The sequence below is a fragment of the Panthera uncia genome, chromosome D4 (assembly GCF_023721935.1).
Source record: "Panthera uncia isolate 11264 chromosome D4, Puncia_PCG_1.0, whole genome shotgun sequence".
Taxonomy (NCBI): domain Eukaryota; kingdom Metazoa; phylum Chordata; class Mammalia; order Carnivora; family Felidae; genus Panthera; species Panthera uncia.
The window spans coordinates 39,009,777-39,035,709 of record NC_064807.1 but is presented as its reverse complement, the minus strand read 5'-3'; the positions used below and the strand labels follow the sequence as shown (position 1 = coordinate 39,035,709).

The window sequence follows — 25,933 nt, the reverse complement described above, 5'->3', positions numbered from 1 at the left end:
ATGCATTTGACCTAAGATTTCATCTGCCACTTGGGTCGAAGCATTGTACCCTGACCCTGCTACGGCAGCCTGGCCTTGCCGGTGATGCCTTCCTTTGATATAACCCCTTATTGTTTACAGAATTCTTTCACATATAGTAACTGATCTGATCCTCTCATCACTTCTGTGGCATTATTGTCTGCAGATAAAACAGAAGACATTTGGGGGAGCAAAATCACTTGCTCGTGATCACATAGGCGAGTAAGTGGAAGCCACAGGACTCCCATTTTCTATGACACTCTCCAAAACAGCTCCATAAACATAGGGACTCTCTCATCTCAGGTGAATCGACAGCACAGCTATGTTGAACTAACCTAAAGCAGGTTCCCAAATGGAGTATTAATATTTTGTATCTTTCGCGGCACAAACGTGTTATGATTTTTATTAAATTATGGAGTCTAAATTTCCTTTGGATTGGAATCAAAGTTACCTTTCACAGCAAACCTAAGGTACAATCAGGTTCTCAGTTTAATTCACTGCATTCAACAAATATTTGGGTACTTACCATACTAGAAATATCTAGACAAGACTGCACTAAAAACTTTTTAAAAAATGTTTATTTACTTTTGAGAGAGAGAGAGAGACAGAGAGAGAGAGAGAGAGAGAGAGAGACAGAGTGTGAGCAGATGAAAGGCAGAGAGAGGGAGACAGAGAATCTGAAGCAGGCTCCAGGCTCTGAGCTGTCAGCACAGAGCCCAACGCAGGGTTCGAACTCACAAACTGCGAGATCATGACCTGAGTGGAAGTTGGACACTTACCCAACTGAGCCACCCAGGCGATCCCAGACTGCATTTTTAAAAAAAAAATTTTTAACGTTTGTTTTTTATTTTTGGGACAGAGAGCATAAGTGGGGGGAGGGTCAGAGAGAGAGGGAGACACAGAATCTGAAACAGACTCCAGGCTCTGAGCTGTCAGCACAGAGCCCGACGCGGGGCTCGATCTCACAGACCGTGAGATCATGACCTGAGCCGAAGTCGGACGCTTAACCGACTGAGCCACCCAGGTGCCCCCAGACTGCATTTTAAAGTCTTATCCCCGAGTATTGGCCCCACAAGCCAATAACTAAATCATTCTTCATTCATCAATGAGCTTCATAGAAATTGACAGCATCTTTCTCCAGATACGGCTGTCCTTACGGCAAGTCTTTAAACGCTGCATTTTACATCAGTAGGGTGTTTCATACAATCCTGACAATTCCTTCCCACATCTCCTTCTCAGAAAGCTCTATTAAGAATGTGAAAGTCACTAAATTTAAATGGTAGCATTTAGCTTTCACTGAGTTGATGTCGTACTGTAGATCTAGTTAAGAAGTTCTCTGGATCTCAGTGCAACAATGTGAGGTACAAGCAGTATATGTTGATTGCATATATGAGAACATAAATGGTATTTAGAAATAGTATAAATAGGAGGATAGTTTGTGCTAGAATAACTATTATAACATCTATTATAGTAGTGATGGAAAATTTCCATCTCTCTTATTAATTCAAGGATATTAAAGATCATATCTAGTAGATCAAACATGATTTTATAAGCAGGTTCAGAAGTAATTTGTTCAATTATTTTTGAAGTTATTTTGATAAATGCTGGTCTCGGAATTGTTTTAAGCTCTAAAACTGTGATTTCTTTATAGATATTAAACTGAGAATGTTTTCAGGACAAAAATAATTAAGGACAATTGGAGTTTTTCCATCATATTTTAGAAAGAAACTAATTATGTATCAGTAATATAAACTCTTTCAAATTGCACATTATCTATTTGCCAGAATGGTCCAGAACTTAAAACGTCTATCAAATACCATTTCTGATGGTATCCCAGAATGTGTTAAGAGAGGTAAGGAAACTGCGTGTGTGTGAGATTTTTAAAATATCACGAAAAGCTTTCATTTTGAAACTTTATTTGGAAAAGATGAGTATGAATATGTGATCTGATTGTATTTGTATGACACTTCAATATGCATTGCATCTCAAAAGGACAAGAATGATTACCCCCGGGAACGGTTGATAACTAGTTACATTTCACAAAATGTACATTGGTAACTCTTTACATTTCACAAAATGTCTAGGGGCGAGTGGAAAGCAAAACTGAAAAGGAAAACGAAAAGATCTCCATAGTCCTTTGGTTTGGTCCTTCTGCAAGGAACATTTTTGGGCAGGAGGCCCCCCTCCTCAGGGTAATTTTTCTCTGAACCCCGAGACCTCCTCTACCAGTCATTGTGTTTTTGTTCACCTGTTGGGCCTCCGTGCCTCCCTTCACCTATTCCCTTTCAGGGTCATTTTGTTTTGTTCTTCTCCACCATCTTCGTCTTGAACACCAGATACTCTTCACTATATCATACACCTGAATCTGATATAGCACTGCCCGTTAACAATACTGGAATTAAGATTAAAAAAACTTAATTAAAAATATGTATATAAAAGAAAGAACAACAGATATTCTGGGAATCATCAATTCCTTCTGTGCTATAAAACTTACAGTTTTAACATTTCGCAACCTGGATATTTGCCTTCCTATGACTTAATTTTAGGACAGGTTTTTACAGTTTATAATTAGAGTTACTATTAATACTAGTATGTTTTTGATTTGGTATCAGGGATCATTATTCAATTCTGGGCTGCGTTTCCTGGGGCTCCCTCCCTTCCCTGAAGATCCTTTACTAAGGGTCGTTTACAGCACCCATGTTTCAGGAAGAACAACAAATTTGGCTTTACTCCTTGTCCCTAATCAGATTGCTAACTCAACTCAATCTTTATCTCCCATCTCCTTTCCTCTCCATTGGTGTTTTATTATTTTTCCAACTCAGAGGAGCCAGACTCCTAGATTAGGTATTTCTTGAATTTACATATTGTAATCTCATCTGCTCGTTTCCTTAGGCAGTCATTGTACATTGGTAATTCTCTTATTATAAATCATTATCTATGAAACCATTTTGTTTTCCCACAGGAGTGTCTGGAACCCCTGCTGGCCTATCCTTAAAGAGTTGCTCTGAAGTACATCTGTACTTACTCAAAACATTTCAAAGGAGTAGATGTGTATTTCTTTACCTAGGCAAATCAAAGTTTCTGTTTTATTTTTTTTTTAATTTTATTTATTTATTTATTTATTTATTTATTTATTTTTTTGGTGAACAATATAATTACATTTTATTTAATTTTTTAAACTTTTTTCTTTTTTTTCAATATATGAAATTTAAAGTTTCTGTTTTTAACACTATACTTTGAATGCCTTCAAATTGCAGAGCTGTCAAAAGATTTTTATTTATGTGTCTCTTTTTTCATTTGTATATCTCTCTATATACATATCTATATAAATAACGTTCATGCCAGTGAAAATGGATTTTACAAAGTCTGTTCTAACGATAGTTTCAAGAATCTTAAAGCAAGAGGAGACGGTAAATATCCTTGAATGAGACCTGTTACTGCCTGATGATGAAGGCTCCAGTTGTATCCGTAAAGGAATTAGAGGCAGAGCGGGAAGAGAACGCAGGTCTCCCACACTCTGTTCAGTACACCATGTTGAGTGAGGCAGCCCCGTGAGCCTTCCCTTGGCCTACATTTAACACACATTTGATACTCTGGGTTCTAAACCCTCAACACGTTAGAATTACCATATTGGATGTGAGAGGAAGGGAAGAAGTTGTGCCGTCAAATCTGCTGTAACTGTCAGACAGGAGATGACAGTAAATAATGAGGTCAGAGCCCAGTCACCAAAACCCAAATCCAGCAGGCTGAGGCCACTAGGAGAAGGGTAAAGAAGAGAGCCTTATGTATCTCAGAAGTCCTAGAATTTACCACTGCATTATAGAACAGTAAAGTACTGGTTTTAGTGGGGAAAAAATCATTAAGAAATGGATAAATTATGTTCACCATAGGTGATCTGGAAAAGCAGAGAAATGCCTCTGAAGTTTGGAAAGACAGGCAAAATGAATAAAATTCAATTCAACAGTTTTCTAAACGGGTACAAGTATTACCAGTTTTGTTTCCTACTTTTAAAAACATCAGTGGATATTAACCAGACAAGAACCTGGTGGCTTTGTTTCTTATTTGAAATTTTCTGTATTAAAAAAAAAAAAAAAGAACAAAAGAAAAAAATAATTACAAGCCTTTTACTGAAGGCATTTTAAAGAGCTTTTAATGAGCACTGTTGGAGAATTAGAAACAATCAAATATTGCTTATAGGAATAATTCAGCTAGCTACAAAAATAGTTCATAAAGAATTCTCATGCCAGTTATAATGTCTATCATCAAAAAGATAGGAGATAACAATTGCTGGTGAGGACGTGGAGAAAAAAAAACCCCGCCGTGTACTAGTGATGAGATTGCAAATTGGTGCAGACACTGTGGAAAACAGTATGGAGTATCCTCAAAAGATTCTAGACAGAACTACCTTGGGGCGCCTGGTTCGCTCAGCCAATGGAGTGTGCGACTCTGGGTTGTGGCTCAGGTCATGATCAAGCCCTGAGTTGGGCTCTGAGCTGAGTTTGGAGCCTGCTTAAGATCCTCTCTTTCTTTCCCTCTGCCCCTCTCTTCTGCTCATGCTCCCTCGCTCTCTCTTGCTCTCTCTCTCTCTCTCTCTCTCCCTAAAAAGAAAAAAAGAACTACCAGATGATCCAGAAATTCCACTTCTGGGATTATATCTGAAGGAAATCAAAATAGAATGTTGTGGAGATATCTGCACCCCCATGTTGTAGCATGTTTATTATTTATAATAGCTGAGGCATTGAAATAACCTAAGCTTCCATTGACAGATGAATGAATAAAGAAGTTGTGATACACATACACACACCCAGGAATATTATTCAGCCATAAAAAAGAAGGAAATCCTACCATTTGTAACAACATGATATGCATCGAGAGTATTATGCAAAGTGAAATGAATCTGATAGAGAAAGACAAATACTATACAATCTCACTGATATGTAGAATCTTAAAACAAAACAAAACAACAAACTCACAAGAAAAAAGATCAGATGTGAGTGGCAGAGGCCAGGGATATGGGGTGAAGTAATTGGATGAAGGTGGTCAAAAGGTACAGACTTTCAGTTATAAGATGATTAAGTACTGGGATATCACATACAATATGAGGAATGTAGCTGACACTGATATATGATATTATATGATATTATATGATATATGATATATGAGAGTTATTAAGAGAGTAAATCCCAAGAGTTCTCACCACAAGGAAATAATTTTGTTTTTCCTGTTTTTTTCTATCTATACGAGACGATGGATGCTACCTAAACTCACCATGGTAATCATCTTACAATGCATATGAGTCAAGTCATTATGCTATACACCTTAAACATAAAAACAATTCTATTTGGGGGGAAAATATGTATGATTATAGGACTATGTGCTTTAACTTTTTTACAGCCTATGAACATTTCATTCTCATTTCACTGAGTATGATCAAAGGGTCACAATTATTGGGATATTTGATTAAACACACCAAGCGCAAAATGTCGGCCTCGAGTAATTTTATCTGAATAGTCTGCGTTACCTTACTGGTCAAATTAACTGGATACTTGCCAAATTTATGCCATTTAGAGATAGACCCTCTGCGAGAGGAGTAATATTTTGGCATTAATTTTTATAAGTAGGTAGTTGCTGATTTTTCTAAAGATATTTAAAAACTGTTGAATTTGTGCCTAGATAGTATAAAAAAAATCCCTTTCTTTGCTGTTACCTATCCCACCTTACAGATAGTCGTTAAAATAAAAAAAAAAATGAAAGAGTATAAAAGTCTTGGAAAATTTTCCGTGTGTGTGTGTGTGTGTGTGTGTGTATACACTTTTCTATTTTGAACAGATTTGATTTCTGTTCTGCATCCCATATCAACAGGAGTGTTGGAGTCCCTGTCACCAATGCTTTCCTTTTTGTTTGTTTGCAGTCACCTGGGCAGCCTCGTTACCGTTCTCTCCAGGCAGCATATGCGGTGGCTGTGGGACATCAGCGGACGGAAGCCATTTTGGATAGGCAAGTGTCTGCGCTGAGGAGGGAGGCAAGAACATGAAGGAGGCGTCTCCCTCCCATGGGCCAAATAATTGTGGTTTACAGTAACAGGCAACAGTTCGATGATTGGACAGTCTGTTTTTTCTTTTTTGGAGGGGGCACCCAGTGGATGGTCTGCCTTTTAAAACTCATTTTAGTTACACAATGCTTTCATTTTTGGACATCTATCTCAAAGAAATAATAAGGGATGTGGCTTGGATTATAGGTAAGAGAATTCAACAAATGGTATTTCTAAAAGTAAAAAAATTAGAAGCACTTGTCAATAGGGGATGGTTAAATAAATTATAGTATAGCCACAAGAAGGAGTATTTAATATTTAATGCTTTTGTAAGGCATAAAATATTAAAGACATAACAAAGTGCTTTATGTTTATTATTTCATTCAAGAAATACACGTTGGAAACATATTACATATAAAATACATAACGTATTGCATTTGTGGCAGGTGCTAAGTAAAAAAGCAGAGTCCACAGCGATATGAAGCAGAAAATAATTATGAGAAAAAATTTATATACATGTGATATATATATGCATATATGGTATATACATATGCATATATAAAGAAATACGTTAAAGAATTAGAAATGTTTGCAGCTATTGACAAGTATAGGCGATCTTAATTTTATCCTTTGTTTTCTGAAGTTTTAACATCTTCTTCAATTTTAACAAGAATACAAATCTCTTCAGATTCTATTTTTAGAAGTAGAATTCTCAGGGTGCTTCAAAGTCAGTATTTTCACCCTCTGACCTTGAAGGTATTGGATTTCAGGGAACTGTACTAAACCCAATCTTGGCTTCTCCGAATCTCTGTAATACTTAGTACATCTCGAAATTCTGAAATTTTCTGAGGGTATTAAGTTAAAGCTAGAGGAGACATTTTCTTCACTTCCACAATGACTGATTTCAAGGCTCTGTTCCCACAGAATACTTAGGCATAGCATCTTCTGATCAAAGATGCAAGGAAACAATCCGGAAGGAGATAGTTCATTTTATTCTACCCCAAAATATTGAGGGAGGCTCACTCAGGAGGTGATAGGTTATGCAGCTAAGACTATTTTCATGGTTAAATTTGGTTGGGAGATGTCAGATCATGGTGTTACAGGGGATTCTTTTCTGATTTTATTCTCTCTATTTCTATTATGAAGGAGAGTGAGGAGGAGGAATGTTTCTTTAAGAAAAATTACAAAAGCTTTGCAACACTGAAGTGTAATTTGTAAAATTGCCAGTGGGAGTAGAGAGGCAAGTTGAGAAAAGCTGCTTTTTGTTGGAATTATAGCAGACTGAAAAAAAATCTTACGTTCCAGACTAAAAATAATATCTAGTTAAGCTACTCTCGAATATGAAAACCAAGAGATTTAAATAGCAAAGAAGAAGAACTATAGACAAGAGTGTAACCTGTTTCCCTGGGATAGGAGTTCTGCCTGTGGAATAATACGAATAATAATTGCCATTTATTAAACATGCATGTGTGCTGTGAAACGTACATGCATTATCTTATTTCATACTGAAAATGGCCCTCGATATACTATTTTTATTCCCATTTCTTAGATGAGGAAACTAAAACTCAAAGTGGTTAAGTAACCTGCCCGAAGATGCTCAACTAGCAAGTGGTAGATCGAGGATTTGGATTCGGATCGGCCAAACGTTCTCAACTGTGTCTTAGGATTCCCAGATCCTATTCTGTGTTTCAGAATGTAGGCTCATGTTTGTACATGATTGCTGAGATTAGAGCAAGAGACTGATGTGATATACCCAAGCATAAATGTAATAAAATAATTTGGCACATTCTTTGGTTCACATCAGGTTTGAATGACCAAGTGCATGCTGGCCACTGGGAGTGGATTGGTGGTGAACCTGTCGTCTTCACCAACTGGAGGAAGGGCCCCCCTCCACGTTCAAAGCCTGGGAAGAACTGTGTTTTGGCTCAAAGACAAGGGAAATGGCAAACGCAGGACTGTAGCAAGAGCAAACCGCACAGTTACGTGTGCTCCAGGAAACTCGAAATGTAACTAGCCTTACAGGTGCCCACTTGGAATTTCTCACCTATTTATTTACAGGATTTGTACATGTTGTTCAATAGAAGACAAGGTGTCATGATTGACTGGGTACATTTTTTTTTTAAATCATAGTTTATGAGTGATTCTATCTGGTAAAAAAGGAACATAGAAGAAGAGTTCCAGGAAGATCGATCAATGAATATTTCTTTAGGGAAGACAGACAATTCTTGGATTTCAATACATTTCAGAATAAATGCCTGAAGTATTATATGGTCCAAGATTTGCTGATTCCAGGAGACTCCCATCCTGACCCCACTCCATATCTGAGTCAGTACCAATTTCATGGTCCTTGGATTTTTTTTTTTAATCCCAATATCTCAAATGAGCCCATTCCAAAATCTGTATTGCTGGTGCTTCTCCCACTTCAGTCTGAGTAAAAGAAATTCTACCGGTTCCTTAAATCACAGTTGAGGTGCCATCGTTGCTTTGCCCCTTTGGAGGTCTTTCACATGTGAAACCTAAGATAAGAGGCTGTGGATAAAAAGAGTATTGTCCGTGGTGGAAAAGGAAGGCTTTACATGGGAGAATCTCACAGATGGAAACTCATTTGCAAAGCTCTAGTTCAAGTGAGAATTCAGAGGCTACCTGTACCCCAGAGGTCTACCCATCACCACTCGTGAGACAGATTGCTTTCTTCAATGAAAATGTTGGCCTTGTACCATTCCAAAGCCAATCATTCCATTTCCCTGGCCTTACGGATTCATGAGAAATCTGAAGCCACACGAACCTCTCTTTTCATTTGTGTGTGTAGTACGCGGTGACATTTCTCAAGGACGTTTGAAATAGAGTATATGTGAATGAGGGTTACAAGTTGGGAGAAAAACGCTGCTTCCTCAGAAGTGTCCCAATGAACTATGTTGATGAACAAAGAAAAATAATACTGAAAACAGAGCCCTTGAAAACCTATATTCTCAGGAAGGATTTTGATATAATTTTGAGCCCTGAAGTCTTTAATATTTGTAGAAATGACACGCTAAGTTGATTCGCTAACATAAAGGTACCTTATTAATTTATAATATCAGCAGAACAAAACATTTTTGTACCAGTGAGACGTGTTGCAGCCTTACAAGAACTCCCATCTGAAATCAAGGTTTAATTACAGGAAATTAGAAATTTACTTCTGAAGCGTTCGCTCTAAATTTTCCTCTTCACAATCACTGAAAAGAACGGTTGTGCCAAATGTAACTTTCTCTCTGAGCACCGGTGTAATTTCAGCATCAAAATGGGGTTCCCAAGTAGACGAAAGCTGTGGTGCAGGTTTTATTATAATAACATGTTCAGTAAAACTAAAATAAACTGAAGAGATTCAGTCCGGTTTCTGGATATAACGCATGACCAGCTTGTCTTATTTCTGCTCATTTATCAAGATTTTAGTTATTAGAAGTATTTACAAAGAGCAGCTGGGATAAAGTTTAGGCATTAATGGCATCGCGGAGTCAGAAGGCTCCTTACCTTCGGTATCACGAGTAGTCTGGACTGATACAACATCCAGATCTCTTGTATGACACAAGCATTCTCTGGTATTTAACCAAAAGATTCAAAACCCACCCTCCATACCAGCTCCCATCCTTTCTGGTCCACGGGCCTCTGTAGTGCGGGCAGGTGAGATGCCAGTTAAAGAAACGAAGAGTTGTTTACCTAAAGAGGTCCATCCTAGGAGGGAAAGTAAAAGTTCAAGAAATGGAGAACTCAGGGGCCACTTCTTCCTACTAAAACCCTAGGACTATGTTAACTAGTCAAAACTGGGAATCCAGAACCATGGCTGTTGAGTAGAACCTGGTCAGTGCGGTAGATTTTATCATACTTTTCTGAAATGACAATGATATGTAAGTGTAATTGCAAATGTTAGCACAAGGAGAGGGTGTTTTGATTTGTATAGCAACTAGAAATACGAGAATAATATTTTTAAGTATTCCTGCTTGTGAAGGCAGCAATCAGGTTGTAATAGCCAAGTAATTGAAAGAAGATAACAAACAAGCATTTGGACAAGTTGGGGAGCTGGGCAATATTTATCATGAACTTATTCCTTTCTCATATTCCTTTCTCCATTCCCCTTTGACTCAGGGGGGAAAAAGAAGTAAATGATTGTCATCTGAAAAATAAACAGACAGACAGACACACACACACACACACACACACACACACAAGCAAAAAAAGGAGCGGGGGGCACCTAACTGGCTCGGTCGATGGAATGTGCAACACTTCATCTTGGTGTTGTGAGTTTGAGCCCCAGGTCGGATGTAGAGACTACTTAAAATCTTAAAAAAAATTTTTTTAATGTTTATTTTTGAGAGAGAGAAAGAGAGAGAGAGCACGAGTGAGGGAGAGGCAGAGAGAGAGGGAGACACAGAATCTGAAGCAGGCTCCAGGTTCTGAGCTGTCAGCCCAGAGCCCAACACGGGGCTCAAACCCACAAACTGCGAGATCATGACCTGAGCTAAAGTGGATGCTGAATCGACTGAGCCACCCAGGTACCCCAAAAAATAAAAGCTTAAAAAAAAGTAAATTATCGTCATGTTCTCTCTGCCAAGATCGGTCATTGTCACCTGTCAGGTTCTGGTGGGAGCAGGAAGGAAGGAAATGGTGTAATGGTAGAACAGAGAGGGGAGATTATAGGAGAAAGGAGAGAAGGGTTGAGCAGAAGAGATGGGACAGGTGGTAGCTAAGAAGGAGAGCATCAGAAAGAAAGACTTACGTGCCACCCGGCTCTTCTCCCCAGATTCGAGTACCTTAGGAAAAGTCCCCTCTACCCAAGAGCATCAACCCAGCTAAACAGTGTGTAGCTTTTCAGTATCCTGTGATGTTTGCTTTTTAACCAAAGCATACATATATATACATATATATGTATGGCATATATTTTGCTAAACATAAACTTAAAAACAGATGATAATTATTTCATCTCCTTCCAAGGAATGGTAAAAATGAACCAGGTGACCTTTATTTACATTTCCATTTTTGTATATTTTTAATACAGTCAAAAAGAACACGCACATGTTTTTTCATTAACACTATGGTTCTGTATAATTCAAACCAAGAACTGGTGCTGATTAATTTTTGCAACCAAGCCGCATGTTCAATGTACTGTTTCTAGCATTGTATCAAAATTAATAAAATGATCTTATTTCTACTTCTGAACCACTGTTGCTTTAATTTTTAACATTTTATATTTATTATTTCATTAAGTTTATTTATTTTGGGAAAGACAGAGGAAGTGTGAGTAGGGGAGTGGCAGACAAAGGGGGGGGGGGAGAGAAAATCCTAAGCAGGCTCTGCACGGTCAGCACAGAGCCCGAGGCTGGGCTCAACTCACAAAACTGAGATCATGACCTGAACCGAAATTCACTCAGACGCTTAACTGACTGAGCCACCCAGGAGCCCCTAACGTTTTGTATTTACTCTATCCACGGTAAGAAGGGATGGGAAAGAAAACTCAGCATGTCTTTTTTATCCTTACTGTTTAAAGCAAACTTTAGTTACATGGCTTTCATCCATCTACTCAGCCACCCATCCACTCATCCATCTACCATTTAGTCAACAAATATGGAATATTACGTGCCAATCCTACTAGAGATATTATTGTGAATGAGATAGGAAAATAAAAATATAAAAGTATAGCGTATACATGCAAATTTCTTTTTTTTTTAAGCGTGAAACTTTATCAGGGAGGAAGTCACAGTGAAAACCATTGATTACATTATCCCTTTTCAGAATTGAAGGGAAACACACCCCCATATGGAGAGTTCAGGCTGTCTTTTGTAATATTTCTCTCCTGATTAAGAAATTGGTATTACTTCCTGAGCTTATAATCAGGTCAAAGTGTTACGGAGAGCAGCTGTCCCAAATTTCCTGCCTCCAGATCAAGTTAGGAACTAAAGTTTTCAAATCTAGCCGATTGATCTTTGCAACAAGACAAGCAGTATGTGTCTCTGTGTCTTTAAGTTACTCAGAGGAACAGGATAAAGAGAGAACAATCATATCATCTCACCTAGTATCTTTATTGTAGAGCAGAGAACACTGAAGCCTTTAGAAGTTAAAGTGAGAGGGGCGCCTGGATGGCTTCTTCCGTTGAGCATCTGACTTTGGCTCAGGTCTTGATCTCGTGGTTTGTGTTCGAGCCCCGCGTCAGGCTCACTTTGGATCCTCTGTCCCCCTCTCGCGCTCTCTCAAAAATAAATAAAAGCATTATTTAAAAAAAAAAGATGAAGTGGGGAGAGATTAGCACTAGAACTAGAGATTTGCAAATTGTAGGCTGAATCTTTTCCAATTATTCAACCTATTCTAATTATTGCCACTCTGAACAAATGGTTTGCTTAAATTCAAGTACAATACCTTTGAATGATGAGTATTTTTGACATATGCTTGACAACATAACTTTAAGTAAAAGAAGATGGACAGGAAAGGTCTGTGTACTGCATGATCCATTCATATGAAATGTCCAAAGTAGGCATATTTATAAAGACAGAAAAGGAGCTTGGTGGTTGCTCGGGGGTGGGGGAGGGGGAAACTGAAACTAACTGCTGATGGGTACAGAGGCTCTTTTTGAGGGTATGGAATGATCTGGAATTAGTGGTGGTGGTGGCAGAACATAGTGAATATGCTAAAAACCACTCAAGCGTGCACTTTAAAATGTTGAGTGTTATGTTATAGGAAGTATATCTCTCAAGAACAGTGCTATTAAAGTCACCATGTAAAAATTTATTTTAGAAAGCTATAAAGGGGTTGATATATTTGCTGTGTGTTTATCTGATTCATCCAAGATACTTTTTCCAGTCTTTGCCTCATGTCTCACCCAGTTTTTTGTTTATTTATATAGTTGGTTAAGGGGAAGAGAATGTTGATTGGACATACTTTGTAACTTACAGTACGGCTTTATTGATCTTCCTCCTTTCTCTCCATTAATCACGGAGGGCTGTTACTGATGGCGGAGTGTGTCTGGATATGTGTAATGTCCAGAATGCCCTGATTTTCTAAAAATAATTCTACAAGTCTTTAGAACAGGATCATGCAGGAAATGAATATACCCTCCTCGTAACTTACACACATAACTGTTCATTTTGAACAGTTTTTATAGGTCTTATAGTCTCCTAGGCAATAAAGCCTAGTTTATCTTAAGACAGAAAGGAACAAAAATCAACCAACACTTCCATTAAGGGCCTTATGGTAACCCGCAATACTTTTTCCAAGCAACGAAGTATGAGTTCACCTTTTGCTTCTATCCCCATCTGTATTTTTGCTTCCCAAAGGCAATCAATCCCAACTTACTCTACAGAAGAAAAATGAAAAAATATATACTATCCCAAAACTAGTCAAAAGCAAGCTGAAGCAGATATATTAATAGAGTAGATTTTAGATCAGAATATCATCAAGGTTAAAGGAGCCTATTTTATCATTTAGGGGGTTAATACATCAAGAGGACATAATAATTCTAAATATTTATGCATCTAATAACCATGTTTAAAAATACACAAACAAAAACTGATAGAAATAAACAAATCTACAATTATATTAAAAATGTTAATACCCTTCTCAATAATTAATAGAACAAGTAGGCAGGAAATCAATAAAGATTGAGAAATGTGGATACTGTTAACCAAATTAATCTAACTGACATTGCTAGAACATTCCACCCAACAGCAGCAGAATAGATATTTTTTTCAAGTGCACAGGAAACATTGCTGGGATGAACCATATTCTGGGACATAAAATGAGTCTCAATAAATTCAAAAGGACTTAAGTTATACAAAATATGTTCTCTGATCATAATGGAGTTAAATTAAAAATCAATAACAAAGATATCCCTGGAAAACCCCTATGTGTTTGGAAACTAAATTAGAAACTTCTTCAACTCATGGGTTAAAGAAGAAATCAAAGGGAAGTTTAAAAAGTATGGTGAACTGAATAAAAACGAAAACACAGCGTATCAAAGATTGTGGGATGCATTTCTCAAGGCATTACTTAGGAGGAAATTTTATCACACTAGATGTATTAGAAAGAAGAAAGGTCTTAACTTTAGCTTCCACCTTAAGAAAGTAGAAAAAGAAGAGAGCAGAAATAAGGAAATAGAAAATATCAGAGTGGAAATCAATGAAATGGGAAAAAGAAACACAGAGAAAATCAATGAAACCAAAAGCTTGTTTTTTTCAGAATATTGATAAAATTGACAAATCTCTACCTGGACCAATCAGAAAAAAATGAGAGAGAACACAGATTACTAAGGCCCAGATAGCTTCACTATTGAATTTTACAAATATTTAAGGAAGAAATGGCACCAAGTCTACAAAACTCATCCAGAAAATCGCAAAAGAATACCTTCTGACTCATTCATTCTGAGGCCAGGATTGCTCTAATACCAAACCATTAAAAATATTATAAGGAAACTACAGACCAATATCCCCCGTGAATATAGATAGAAAACCTTTAAACAAAAATTTACCAATTCAAAGCCAACAATATATACGAAAGGATAATACATCTTGATCAAGCCACGGTTAAGAAAATGACAGGCCACAGTCTGGGAGAAAATATTTACTATGCATTTCTCTGATAAAGAACTTATATCCAGACTATATAAAAGAAACCCTCAAAAATCAATAAGAGTTTTATTTTATTAATTAATTTATTTATAATGATTTTTAGAGTTTCTTTACTAATTTTGAGAGAGTTAGAACTTGAGCAGGGGAGGGGTTGTCTCTCTCCTTGTCAGCACAGAGCCTGATGTGGACCTTGAACCCACAAGCTGTGAGATCATGACCTGAGCTGAAATCAAGAGTTGGATGCTTAAAGTGAGCCGCTCAGGTACCCCCACTAATAAACAAATTTTTAAATGGGCAGAAGATTTGAACGGATACATTACAAGAAGATCTATATAGATGGCAAATAAGTAAATGCAAATATGTCACCATATTAGTCATTAGTCATTAGGAATTGTAAATTAGGACACCCGGGTGGCACAGTTGGTTAAGCGTCTTGACTTTGGCTCAGGTCATGATCTCACAGTTTGTGGACTCCGGCCCCATGTTGGGCTCTGCACTGACGGTGTAGAGCCTGCTTGCGATTCTCTCTCTCTCTGTCCCAACCGTGCTTGTGTGTTCTCTCTCAAAATAAATAAAAATAAGACTTAAAAAAAAAAAAAGAAATTTTAAATTAAAGCCACAGTGAGATACACACCTGTTAGAATGACTCAAATTATGAAGACTGACCATACCAAGTGTTGGGGAGGATGTGAAGAAATTACAACTGTTATGCACGCTGGTGAAATATAAAATAGTCCAACCACACCGGAAAACAAGGTGGTGATTTCTTAAAAAGTTGAACACATGCCTACCATGTGATCCAGCTATTTCACTCTTAGGTATTTACCCAAGAGAATGGAGTGAATATTACCATTCACAGAATTATCTATGAATGTTCATAGCATCTTTATTTGTAACAGTCAAATAATGTCCATTATTGTGTGAGTGTATAAACAAATTATAGTATATCCTTGCAATGAAATCTCTCTCGAAATAAAAACAAATGAGATATTGCTACAACATAGATGATTCTCAAAATAATTACGCTGAGTGAAAAGAGATTGACAAGAAAGAACACATAGTGTATATGTACTTCATTTATAGAAATTTCTAGAAAGTGCAGACTTCATAGTAACAGGAAGCAAATTGGATGTTACCTGGGAATGGGAGAGGAGGATAGGAAAAGGCAGGGGAAAGGACTGAAAGGGGACAGAAGAAAACTTTTAGGGGTGATGGACATATTCACTATCTTTTTTTTTTTTTTTTTTTAGAGAGAAAATAAGCAGGTGATAGGGGCAGAAGGAGACAGAGAGTGAGAGAGAGAGAGAAAGAGAATCTCAAGCAGGCTCCCATGCTCAGCATGGAGCCTGATGACCCAGGGCCCAATCCCACAACCCTGGGATCATGACCTCAACCGAAATCAAGAATCAGATACTCAACCGACTGAGCCACCCAGGTGCACCCATATTCACCATCTCAATTATAGTAATAATCTCACAGATATACATATATATGTCTAAATCTATCAAATTGTACACTTTACATGTTTATTGTATGTCAATTATATTTCAATAAAGCTGTTTAAAGAAAGAAACAGTAAAGTAATTTCTACCACATGGAAATTTTTCAAACGGAAAGAGAGCTATAAACATAACGATATCTTTCTTTCAGGGCAATAAAATATTAGAGTAAAATTATATGACTTAAATATCCAATGACAGAAGAATGCTTAATGGAAGAGTATATTGTCTCCATTAAAGTGATAATTCTATCACATAATGTTACTTTAAAGTAGCAGAATATAAAATAATGTGGGCACCATTTTAATGGCTGCATTGAAAAAAGCAAGCTGACATGAAGGAAAAACATGAGGTGGGTTTATATCATAGTTCTATCATTTACTTGCTATGTACCTGAAATTCTTTAAACTTAGATTTCTCATCTATAAAATGGGGACAGGGGCACCTGAGTGGCTCAGTTTTGGCTGAGGTCATGATCTTACAGTTTTGTGAGTTCGATCTCTGCATCAGGCTCTGTGCTGATGGTGCGGAGCCTGCTTGGGATTCTCTGTCTCTCCCTCTCTCTGCCCCTCCCCGGCTTGTGCTATGTCTCTCTCAAAAATAAATAACTTAGGAAAAAATGGGGGGGGGGCACCTGGGTGGCTCAGTCAGTTAAGCGTCCGACTTCGGCTCAGGTCCTGATCTGTCAGTCTGTGGGTTCGAGCCCTGTGCCGGGCTCTGTGCTGACAGCTCAGAGCCTGGAGCCTGCTTCGGATTCTGTGTCTCCCTCTCCCTCTCTGCTCCCCTGCTCACACTGTCTCTCTCTCTCTCAAAAATAAACATAAAAATTAAAAAAAAAAAAAAAGATAAAATGGGACAACAATAACTTCCTGGAAAAATTGTTGTGAGAGAGAGAGAAAGAGAGAGAGATTCAAAGTACCTGGGAGAGAGTGACTATTTTAAGCAGTGCTTGTGCTTACCAGTAAACAGGGAAGGAGGATCTGGGGGTGGGAAACTTGGGGTTTTAAAGTTCCATATGACAAGTGAGAACTCTCCCACATGTTAGGACATTTGTGTTGAACATGGAAATGTTTCCAGTTTTTGGAGAAATCCAGATGACCAGGGAAGCCCTTTTTAAAACCCCAATATGCTTTGCTTTCAGACATGATCTATGATACACAAATCTCATTATAAAGAGTGACACGTTAGCAGATGGTTTTTCGCATGACAGAAAGAATTGTTTGTTGCTAAGGACTTGAGGGATAGTTATTTTCTAAGAATGGCTCCTCCATGGGAGCCACATTTTCAAAATTTCCTTTTGCATTCAGCATTTAAGGAACACACTTGTTGTATGTATGGAGGATCCATCATGCCCCCCAAAGAGCACATGAAAAATTAAATGGTGCTGAATGGAGAGAAAGGTGGTTCAGGTCATATGGGAGTCAGGAAGGATTTGGACCGGAAGTTAACGGACAGAAAAAAAACCCAGCAGAAACTGGCTCCCCTCCCAGGAAATCTCCTTGCCTACAGATTCCCTACCCACCAGAATCCTTGGGTCATTTTAGTGGCCAGCCTCAAATAACAAGCTTCCTGGAGTTTCAGATTTGAACGGAGGATTGAACTTCTGCAGTTGTGACTGAGGCCCGCCCAGCTCTATGGCCAAGTTGGGCCCAGGGTCAGGTACGCCACAGAAAGCAAGTCTTACTGGAGAGTTCTGCTTTGCCTTTGCATTTTATTGTCATGATTTTTCACAGTTTGTCTCATGTCACCTTGTTGCTTAATTCCCACACCTCGAAGGGAAAAATGTGTAATATTCTAATATTTATGTTACAGATACTTAACATTATGTTTCCGCATAGGTATTGCCAAGATAGTCAAGCCAACCTTTATTTATGGAGGGTAGAAAATATAAATCTGTCTAAAATCTTTCACAAAATGAAGGTCTTAATATTTCCAGAGTTGATTTTGGTGCCTACTCTTGGAGAGTCTTAGGAAAGGGTTGTCAATACAAGGTGTCATTGTTTTAGGTTTCCTATCCACGAGTTGCTTTTTTTTCCCCCCAACTTCCCTCTCTTTTGGCAACTTCTCCTAGCATTCTGTCCCACATTTGGCCCCGAGTCAGTTGAAAGCTTTGCAAGTTGATTTTCCATTCCCATCTGAATTTTAGCTTAGCTGTGGAACTGTTTTCCATGTGTTTTTAATCATTTGTCCATGTGTTATGAGCTTATAGGGACAATATGGTTCCCCCAAGCTGCCTGCATTGTATAAGCAGAAACTGGCAAGGTAGCCAGGAGGGAAACGGTTTTCAACAGATGCCCCCTACACTCATTTCTGTTGGTGACATACCACCCCCATCTTCCAACTGGAGGAAAACAATTTACAAGCTGCGTAAGTCACCTAACACAGAGTCCTCTGGCATGAGCTACCTTTTCTGGGAGTGTCATTATCCTCCAGGAGAAACTTGCCGGGAAAGTATGGCTGGTCTGATGAAGTTCAAAGGCCTCCTCAGAGGCTGTGGCCAGGCTGGGAAATAAAGAAAGTTTTCTTCTGAGTCTTCCCAGATTCCGTGGAAATTTGATTTTAAAATAGAGTCCGAGTGCAGAGAATGAAGGATAAGTTCTCCAGGACAAAGAGATACCTCTGAGAAAGTAAAGCCCAGCAAGGTCCTGTGTCAGAAGACTCTGTCCACCTTTTTATTGGATTCGGTAGATTAAAACAAACATCCATTAACCTCTTAGGTGTAGAACGAGGGGCCAGGAACAGAGAGGAAACAGAAAAACGCATTTAGCAAAATCCCTGTTCCCAAAGTCGCCATCTCAATGCCATCTCCAGCAAACATAGACCTTGCCTCCGAGGAACCTTCTCTCCCTGGCTAGGACACATGTGCACCGAAATCAAGCCAGGTCTGAAGAACTGCTAAATGGCCGAGTAAAGAAGCAACCTGGCTTCCAGAATCCCAAAGAAAGTCTGGTGGTCTGGATGAGATGGCTTTTTGTCAATGTTCCACCCCCCAGGGAGCTGGGTAGCCACTGGATGGCAGTTCTCTAACACTTAAAGCTTCAGGGTTTTCATAGCTGCTTTGCCCGCCCTGACCTCCCTTTCTCCATTTTATTTAGGACCAAATTTATGAGAAAGAGCTAAATGTTGCAGAGAATTTCAACAGCTGTGAGGAGGCCTGGGTGATCCTGGAAAGGAGGATTTAAGGATGTGCTGAATCAGAAGTCTGACTACAGCAGCTTGACGTGCAAGGGGACGTGAGAACGTTGAGACTGGGTTTGCACACTTCTTTCCCAAATTTGCCCGTGAAGGCAGGAGACAGCACCAAAGTGCAGAACCTGAAAACTTTTAAGAAACCAAGGGATGCTTTTAAAAGATTCAAAATAAGCAAAGATTGTATAAATGTAAGTGGGAGGCGGCCGGTGGCGTAGAGGAAGGTTGCTGATAGAGGGGGAGAATCTTCACTACAGTGGGTTGGAAAGAATGACATCCATGAGCAGCGTGGAAAGGAGGAATGAATCGGTATGGTATGGAGGGCAGATGGGAGGGAACGCCCCTACCTGGTGGCAGAAGAAGGGCTGAGATCATTTGCTGAAAATGATGGAAGAGGTAGAGCCATCAGAGGCTTGAGATAATTAGGGAAATTTTTAAGGAATCTATAGGGAAAATGAAGGCAGAGTTGAGTAATAAGAGAGATTGCTGGGCATAATTGAGGGTTAAGAAGGGAGGTAGTTACTGTCCAAGGAATCAACATTTGCTGCCACTCTGTCATGGTTTCTGCCAGCATTCCACAACCCAAATGTGGCCCGGGGAAGGTGACAGCTGGATGTTTCCAGAGTTGGAACGTTACTAGATAGGTATAAGAGGACAGAGGGGCTGGGAGGTTGGGAATATTGCAAAAGTTTGAAGTGATGAGCCGTGAATCCAACCTGGATAGGGAAGGAAGTGAAGACCAGAGAGCTTAGAGATAGTCATTCATTCATTTTTCTTTTAAGTTTATTTACTTTTGAGAGAGAGCAAGAGAGAGCACAAGCAGGGGAGGGGCAGAGAGAGAGGGAAACAGAGAATCCCGGGTAGGCTCTGAGCTGTCAGCACAGAGCCAGACACGGGGCTCGAACTCACAAAACCACGAGATCATGACCTCAGCCGAAACCAAGAGTCTGACGCTTAACCAACTGAGCCACCCAGGAGCCCCTCATTCATTCATTTTTACACCAGTATTTTTGAGCACCTACCATGTGGAAGGAACTGTTCTAAGGCCTGAGACGGTGATTACAAAAGACCTAGCCCTACTTTCATGGGCTTTAAAATCTAAAGTGGAGACAAATGTTAAACAAAATGGTCACAGAAGTCATCATTTAACTACAACTGTGGTGGTACGATCATGAAGACAAAGAAGAAAACAGGGAACAACTGTGTAGACCGGAAACAACAGAATGTTGTCATGAGAGTGGAATGTGAAATTCACCATCCCTGATCATAACAGCAGTCAACATGTAAGGGGGATGGGGAAGCCAGTCGAACTGGGGTCATCAGATTTCAGTCCAGGTATTGAATGGGACATCATATAATGCCAATGTCCTGTTGTTGGTCTGTTGTGTCCACATGGACACTGAAGTTACCCACGGTGAAAAGAAAGACAATGAGCCAGATGAGGAAGGAAGGGCTTTGCCCATGGCAAGATTTAGGAACCTGGAGGACCTGAGATTCTGTAGCTTACAAGCTGTAAGGCAGAATCAGGAATCAGATAAAGGTTTTCTGGCTTCCAGTCCAGAGTAACTTCTGCTTCTGTTACTCTCTGAGAGCAGCTCTCTGCAGAAGGAAAAGTGATCAAGGTAAATTCTAAGGATGGGGAAGAGGAGCATGACAGAGGCTTAGCATCAGTGAAGGCATCCTGGCCTGGCTGGCAATGGGGACGGGTGTGTGGGGGATGGGGGGTCACACGGTGAAGTTGCCTCAGCCCCCTTGACCTCCTTCTAGATTTGCAGGTGCTCTGTCTACAATCTGGGTAAGTGGATGATCACTCACACTGTCTATGACTTGTGCACGGTGATAGATACATCCCCGGTTGCAAAATAAATTTAAAAAATGCTTTTTTCATGGGGGCAGGAGTGTTTGGGACAGAGAGCAACAGATCACTGAAACTGCAAACGGAATAATCTGACCCTAAAAAGTAACTCGGGATCAGTGGGAAGGGGGAATTTTGTGGCATGTGACATCATTTGATATTTACCCCTTTGTATTGGCTACACGTTTCGTTCTCTTTGAATGTTGTATTAGTTTGCTGGGTGGGGGGGGGGGGGGGGGGGGGTACATAACGAAGTTCCACAGACTGGGTGGCTTAAACAACAGAGACTTATTTTCTCACAGTTCTGGAGGCTGGAAGTTCCAAATCTGGATGTTGGTAAACCTGTTTCCTTCTGGGCGTTCTCTCCTCGGCTTGCAGAGCGTTATCTCTATGTGTCTTTGCCTTCATCTCCTTTTCTTACAAGGACACCGGTCTTATTGGATTAGGGCCCACACCCTAATGGCTTCATTTTAAAATGGCTTCATTTTAAAAGCCTTATCTTCAAATATGGTCATCTTCTGAGGTACAAGGACATTGAGTCTATAGCATGTAAATTTGGGGGCAGGGGACTCAATTCAGCCCATAACAGATGAAATTTTATTTTATTTTTAAAAAATATTTATTTATTGAGAGAAAGAGAGAGAGAGAGAGAGAGAGAGAGAGTGACCATAAAAGCACTCCACTGAGAGCACGGAGTCTGTAGTGGGGCTCGATCTCCCAAACTGTGAGATCATAACCTGAGCTGAAATCAGTAGTCAGAAGCTTAACTGACTGAGCCACCCAGGCACCCCAACAGGTGACAATTTTAGAAGATGCAATATAGATAAGTTGCACACAGTGATTGCCTCTATGGCAGGACAGGAAGCCTGGGAAGGCATGGGAAGATTTCTCTTTAGTTGTACAATTTTTTGTCTAATTTGAGTGTTGTTACTACAGATATTCATGACGTCATCAGAAACAAAAGAGAACGAGTGCACATGTATTGCACATCCTTGCACTCAACACCTGTTTGTTGAATAAAATGAACATAAACACAGTGTGCCAGTCCACGGTGCCTTTGGAATTTGGATCCACTTGGAAGTCCTTGATTAGTACAGGAGTGGTGCCTGCCAAGGTTTTCCTTCTGTAACTTATCTTGATAAGCTAGTCTTTCCCCAACAGATTGCAAACTCCAGTGGGCCTGGGCAAGGACACCCTCACCATTTTATCCCCAGGACCTCATGCAGACTTGCTGCTCAAAAGATACGCCGTATGAATGAATGCATCAGTGACTCCAATGAGCAGAGCATCTTTGGGGAATGAGGTTCTTCCTATTGTCTTCTTTCCACAGAAAGTGGCAGGGAGGGGCGTGCAGGGCGGGGGGTGGGGGGGAGGTCTATGCTTTGAATAATTTAGTGAACTAAATCAAGATAAGGTTTAAGCAGAAACCACTTACCCTAATTTTCCCTATTCCCTGTTCTTTGGGGAAAAAAAAGAGGAAGATTCTGCCTTGTTTTGAGTTCTTTGAAAATAACCTAACTGCCCGCAACCCTATTGCTTTTCCATATTTTGGAAAGAGAGGTAGCTAGGAGACAGTGGCATGCACCCTAAGCAGATTTCTTTCTCTGATCCATCCACCCAAATTCCCTTTTTTGCCTCGCGGTTTACCTCCAATGCCCATCTGTGACCCAGCACTGCCTCTCACCTCTTGTTGTAGGTCTGGGGTTTTCAGGAAAGAACTTAGCCTCTTTGTTTCCTCTCAGAGGGCACTAGACCGTTCTCCCTTCTGAGAGTCTGTAAGAGGGACAGAAAAACGTGGCTGCTGTGTCCTCTCAGGCACGCTGGGATCTCCACCTTCCTGAAGGCATCGTAGTGCCCAGGAAGACTAGGTCAAGTTGAAAGCAGAGTTCAGATGATGTTGAGCACTGAGCTGCAAATTAGAACGAATGAATGATGAGATTAGCCTCTCTGACTCTCATGCGGGCCTGAGGTTGTCCCGGGAAGTGGACTTCGCAGGCGGGGGCCCGTGTAAGCTCAGGCCTGCCTCTCACTGCGGCCTTTGGTCCAAAGTACACCAACCACCTCTGGTGCTCTCTCCACACTACTGCTTCCTGCTGAGTCTGGAGGCCCCCTCCAGACCTACCTCCACTTGGCTCCATCCAGACTGGGAGGTGACCAGATGCCTGTATCACTGAATCCCCACAGAGGCGGTGTATTTTTGTTAAAAGCTACAAAATGTTTATGGTCTCAAGAGTGAGCTACAATGTATCACATACGTAGTTTTAGAATTGACCGAAGGACACAGAGGTCAAAGGCGAATGTCATCTCTGCCCTTAGCTGTGAAAGATAGGAGTTGAAGACAGACTTATGCTCTCACCACAGAAGGCTTTATTTTGCGAGCTTTATCCTTCAAGATATGTGTACATCTTCTCAACAGGTATGACAGAACAGCAAAAGCAAATTCTGCATGAGTACTATTCAAATGACCGAATACCAAAATTAGGACCAGAAGAAGAGGGGGTTAGGACTACAGGAAGGTTAAAAATGGATAACTGACATCACTACAGCTAATGTAATTAGATTACAGAATGCACAATACCACTAGACTCTCCTACCTGCTTGAAGGCAGGAACCAAGTTCTTACCACTTTGTCTTCTGCTCGTATCTAACATGATGTTTAGCCCGTAAAGTAAATCTTCCACAAATTTTTTTTAACGTTTATTTATTTTTGAGACGGAGAGAGACAGAGCATGAACAGGGGAGGGTCAGAGAGAGAGGGAGACACAGAATCTGAAACAGGCTCCAGGCTCTGAGCTGTCAGCACAGAGCCCGCCGCGGGGCTCGGACCCATGGACCGCGAGATCATGACCTGAGCCGAAGTCAGCCACTCAACAGACTGAGCCACCCAGGCGCCCCGAATCTTCCACAAATTTTAATGCAATTGTAATTATGTGAATTGTATCCTACGTGCAGAGCTGGGCAGTCTGAGATCTCTGAGTGTGATCTCTGACCTCTGTTTGGGGAAATGCCAGCCACTGTGATTGATGGCCTTGGAACTTCAGGCGCCAAAAAGTAAAGTTTAAAAGAAATCAGGAAACATAGCTGGCTTCCAGACTATATTTATAATTGGGGCTGAATGGCTAGCTCTGGAAAGCCTATTTCATTGGATAGCTGAGGGGAATCAAGAAATTCAAACAGCAGGCAACTTTTAAAAATACTTTAAAAGAAATGGCAAATACCAATGTTCATTTAGTATGGATCAGTTGTACCTTAATTAATACTAGCCCAGTGGAGGTTTGGTATAGGCAAGAGATATCTCTTCTGAGAGAATTCGGAAAAATGATGGTCCATTTAAAAATAGTTCATTATTGTGAATAAAAGAACTTCCTTTAGGCTTTACGCCACAGAAATCAGGCATGGCTATTAAAAGGAACACAAATGTCTGGAAAAAAGATCCTAACGGGTCACTTCTTGGAAACAAAGCTTCATCAGTACGGAAATGGGGACAATGTTCCAGGATGAGGTGTGTTACTAAAAGCAAGGAATATAGTAATTAAGTTAAAAGGGAAGAAATACAAGCAAGTATGGGATTCATTTCCAATGGAAATACTGTTCAAATGGTGCACAGGGTCAACTGGATGCAATTTTGGGGCTTCAGTGTTGTGGATCTGTTTCTTTCCCATACCCTTGCGTGATTCATACAAGTTTTGAATGATAGGCATCTAGCAACTTTTCCTTTGATTCCTGAAGATGCGTGTTTGTCTCCATCTGCATTTTACCTGCTCGTCAATTACTGTAGCATAAGGAAGACGATGTGGATTCTGTAAAGTAAAGAAGTGACGAGCCAGCTTCAGGCCCAGAGCTATCAAACCTGGTTCTCAGAATCCACGTTCTCAAGTCTGGCTCTTTGTTTAGCGAAAGAAAAACAATCAATAGGGTGGCTGGAGGGAGACACTTCCTCGTCTTCACTGAAGACTGGTGAGCAGTCAGGCTATTCCAGTGGACCCTGTTGAGAAGTTTGTGAACAATTGAAAAGTTTATCTGACGGCTGACGGCTGACCCGTTGTGAAATTTGGCATCGAGTGTCTGATTCTGCAAGTGAGGGGATTAATTTGGGAACTGTGAGTTTCCTCGAGTGGAAAAGGAGCATGTGTTCCTTCTACTCGGTTATTGTATGAAAATCAATAACCCCAACCACATCTAAATCAGAGGGAGAGTCCTCTGCTCATCAAAGTTAACATCTTTCTTTCTTCCTTTTCCTTCCTTATAATTTTGCTATACTTCTTTGGTTGCCTGTGTGTGTGTGTGTGTGTGTGTGTGTGAAGCCTAAAGGCTTGGGCTTTTACTAAATGTATGCCTTTAATTTTTATCTGATATACTTCTGTCATAAAACCATGTCTTGTCCTCTCTGTCCCTGTACAAAGCAGATGCACCACAGATGTTCATCGACTCTGGTCCTTCTTCTAATAACAGTGGTGGGAAATCCGGCGCGGTTGGGGAGGGGGGTTGGGGAAAGAATGTGTTGATTTCAGGAATAACTGCTCTGTAAATCAAGTGCCAGCTAATTACCCCCTGGGTCCCAGGCTTTCACTGGGGCCTTCTAAAACACACACAACTAAAGAGAAGGCAGGACACCATTAGCACTACATAATTCGAGCAAACAGTAAATGTGTTTACTCTGCCTGGCTCCTGACCACCTGCCTTTCCATCCCACAAGGCAGGTATCTATATATAGGCTCTCCTTGTTTGTTCCTGCAGAGAGTGAACCTTT

At 40.0% G+C, this 25,933-nt stretch overlaps 1 protein-coding gene across 1 annotated transcript in view; it reads left to right on the top strand.

Moving 5' to 3' along the window:
• FREM1 (FRAS1 related extracellular matrix 1) overlaps positions 1 to 11,231 on the top strand; it is a 137,104-nt gene extending 125,873 nt beyond the window's left edge. Inside the window, exons 35-36 of the mRNA XM_049635133.1 lie at positions 5,930 to 6,015; positions 7,854 to 11,231. Coding sequence (XP_049491090.1) covers positions 5,930 to 6,015; positions 7,854 to 8,059 — 292 coding nt within the window. The 3' untranslated portion in view covers positions 8,060 to 11,231. The remainder of the gene's footprint in view (positions 1 to 5,929; positions 6,016 to 7,853) is intronic.
• The last annotated feature ends 14,702 nt before the right edge of the window (positions 11,232 to 25,933 follow it).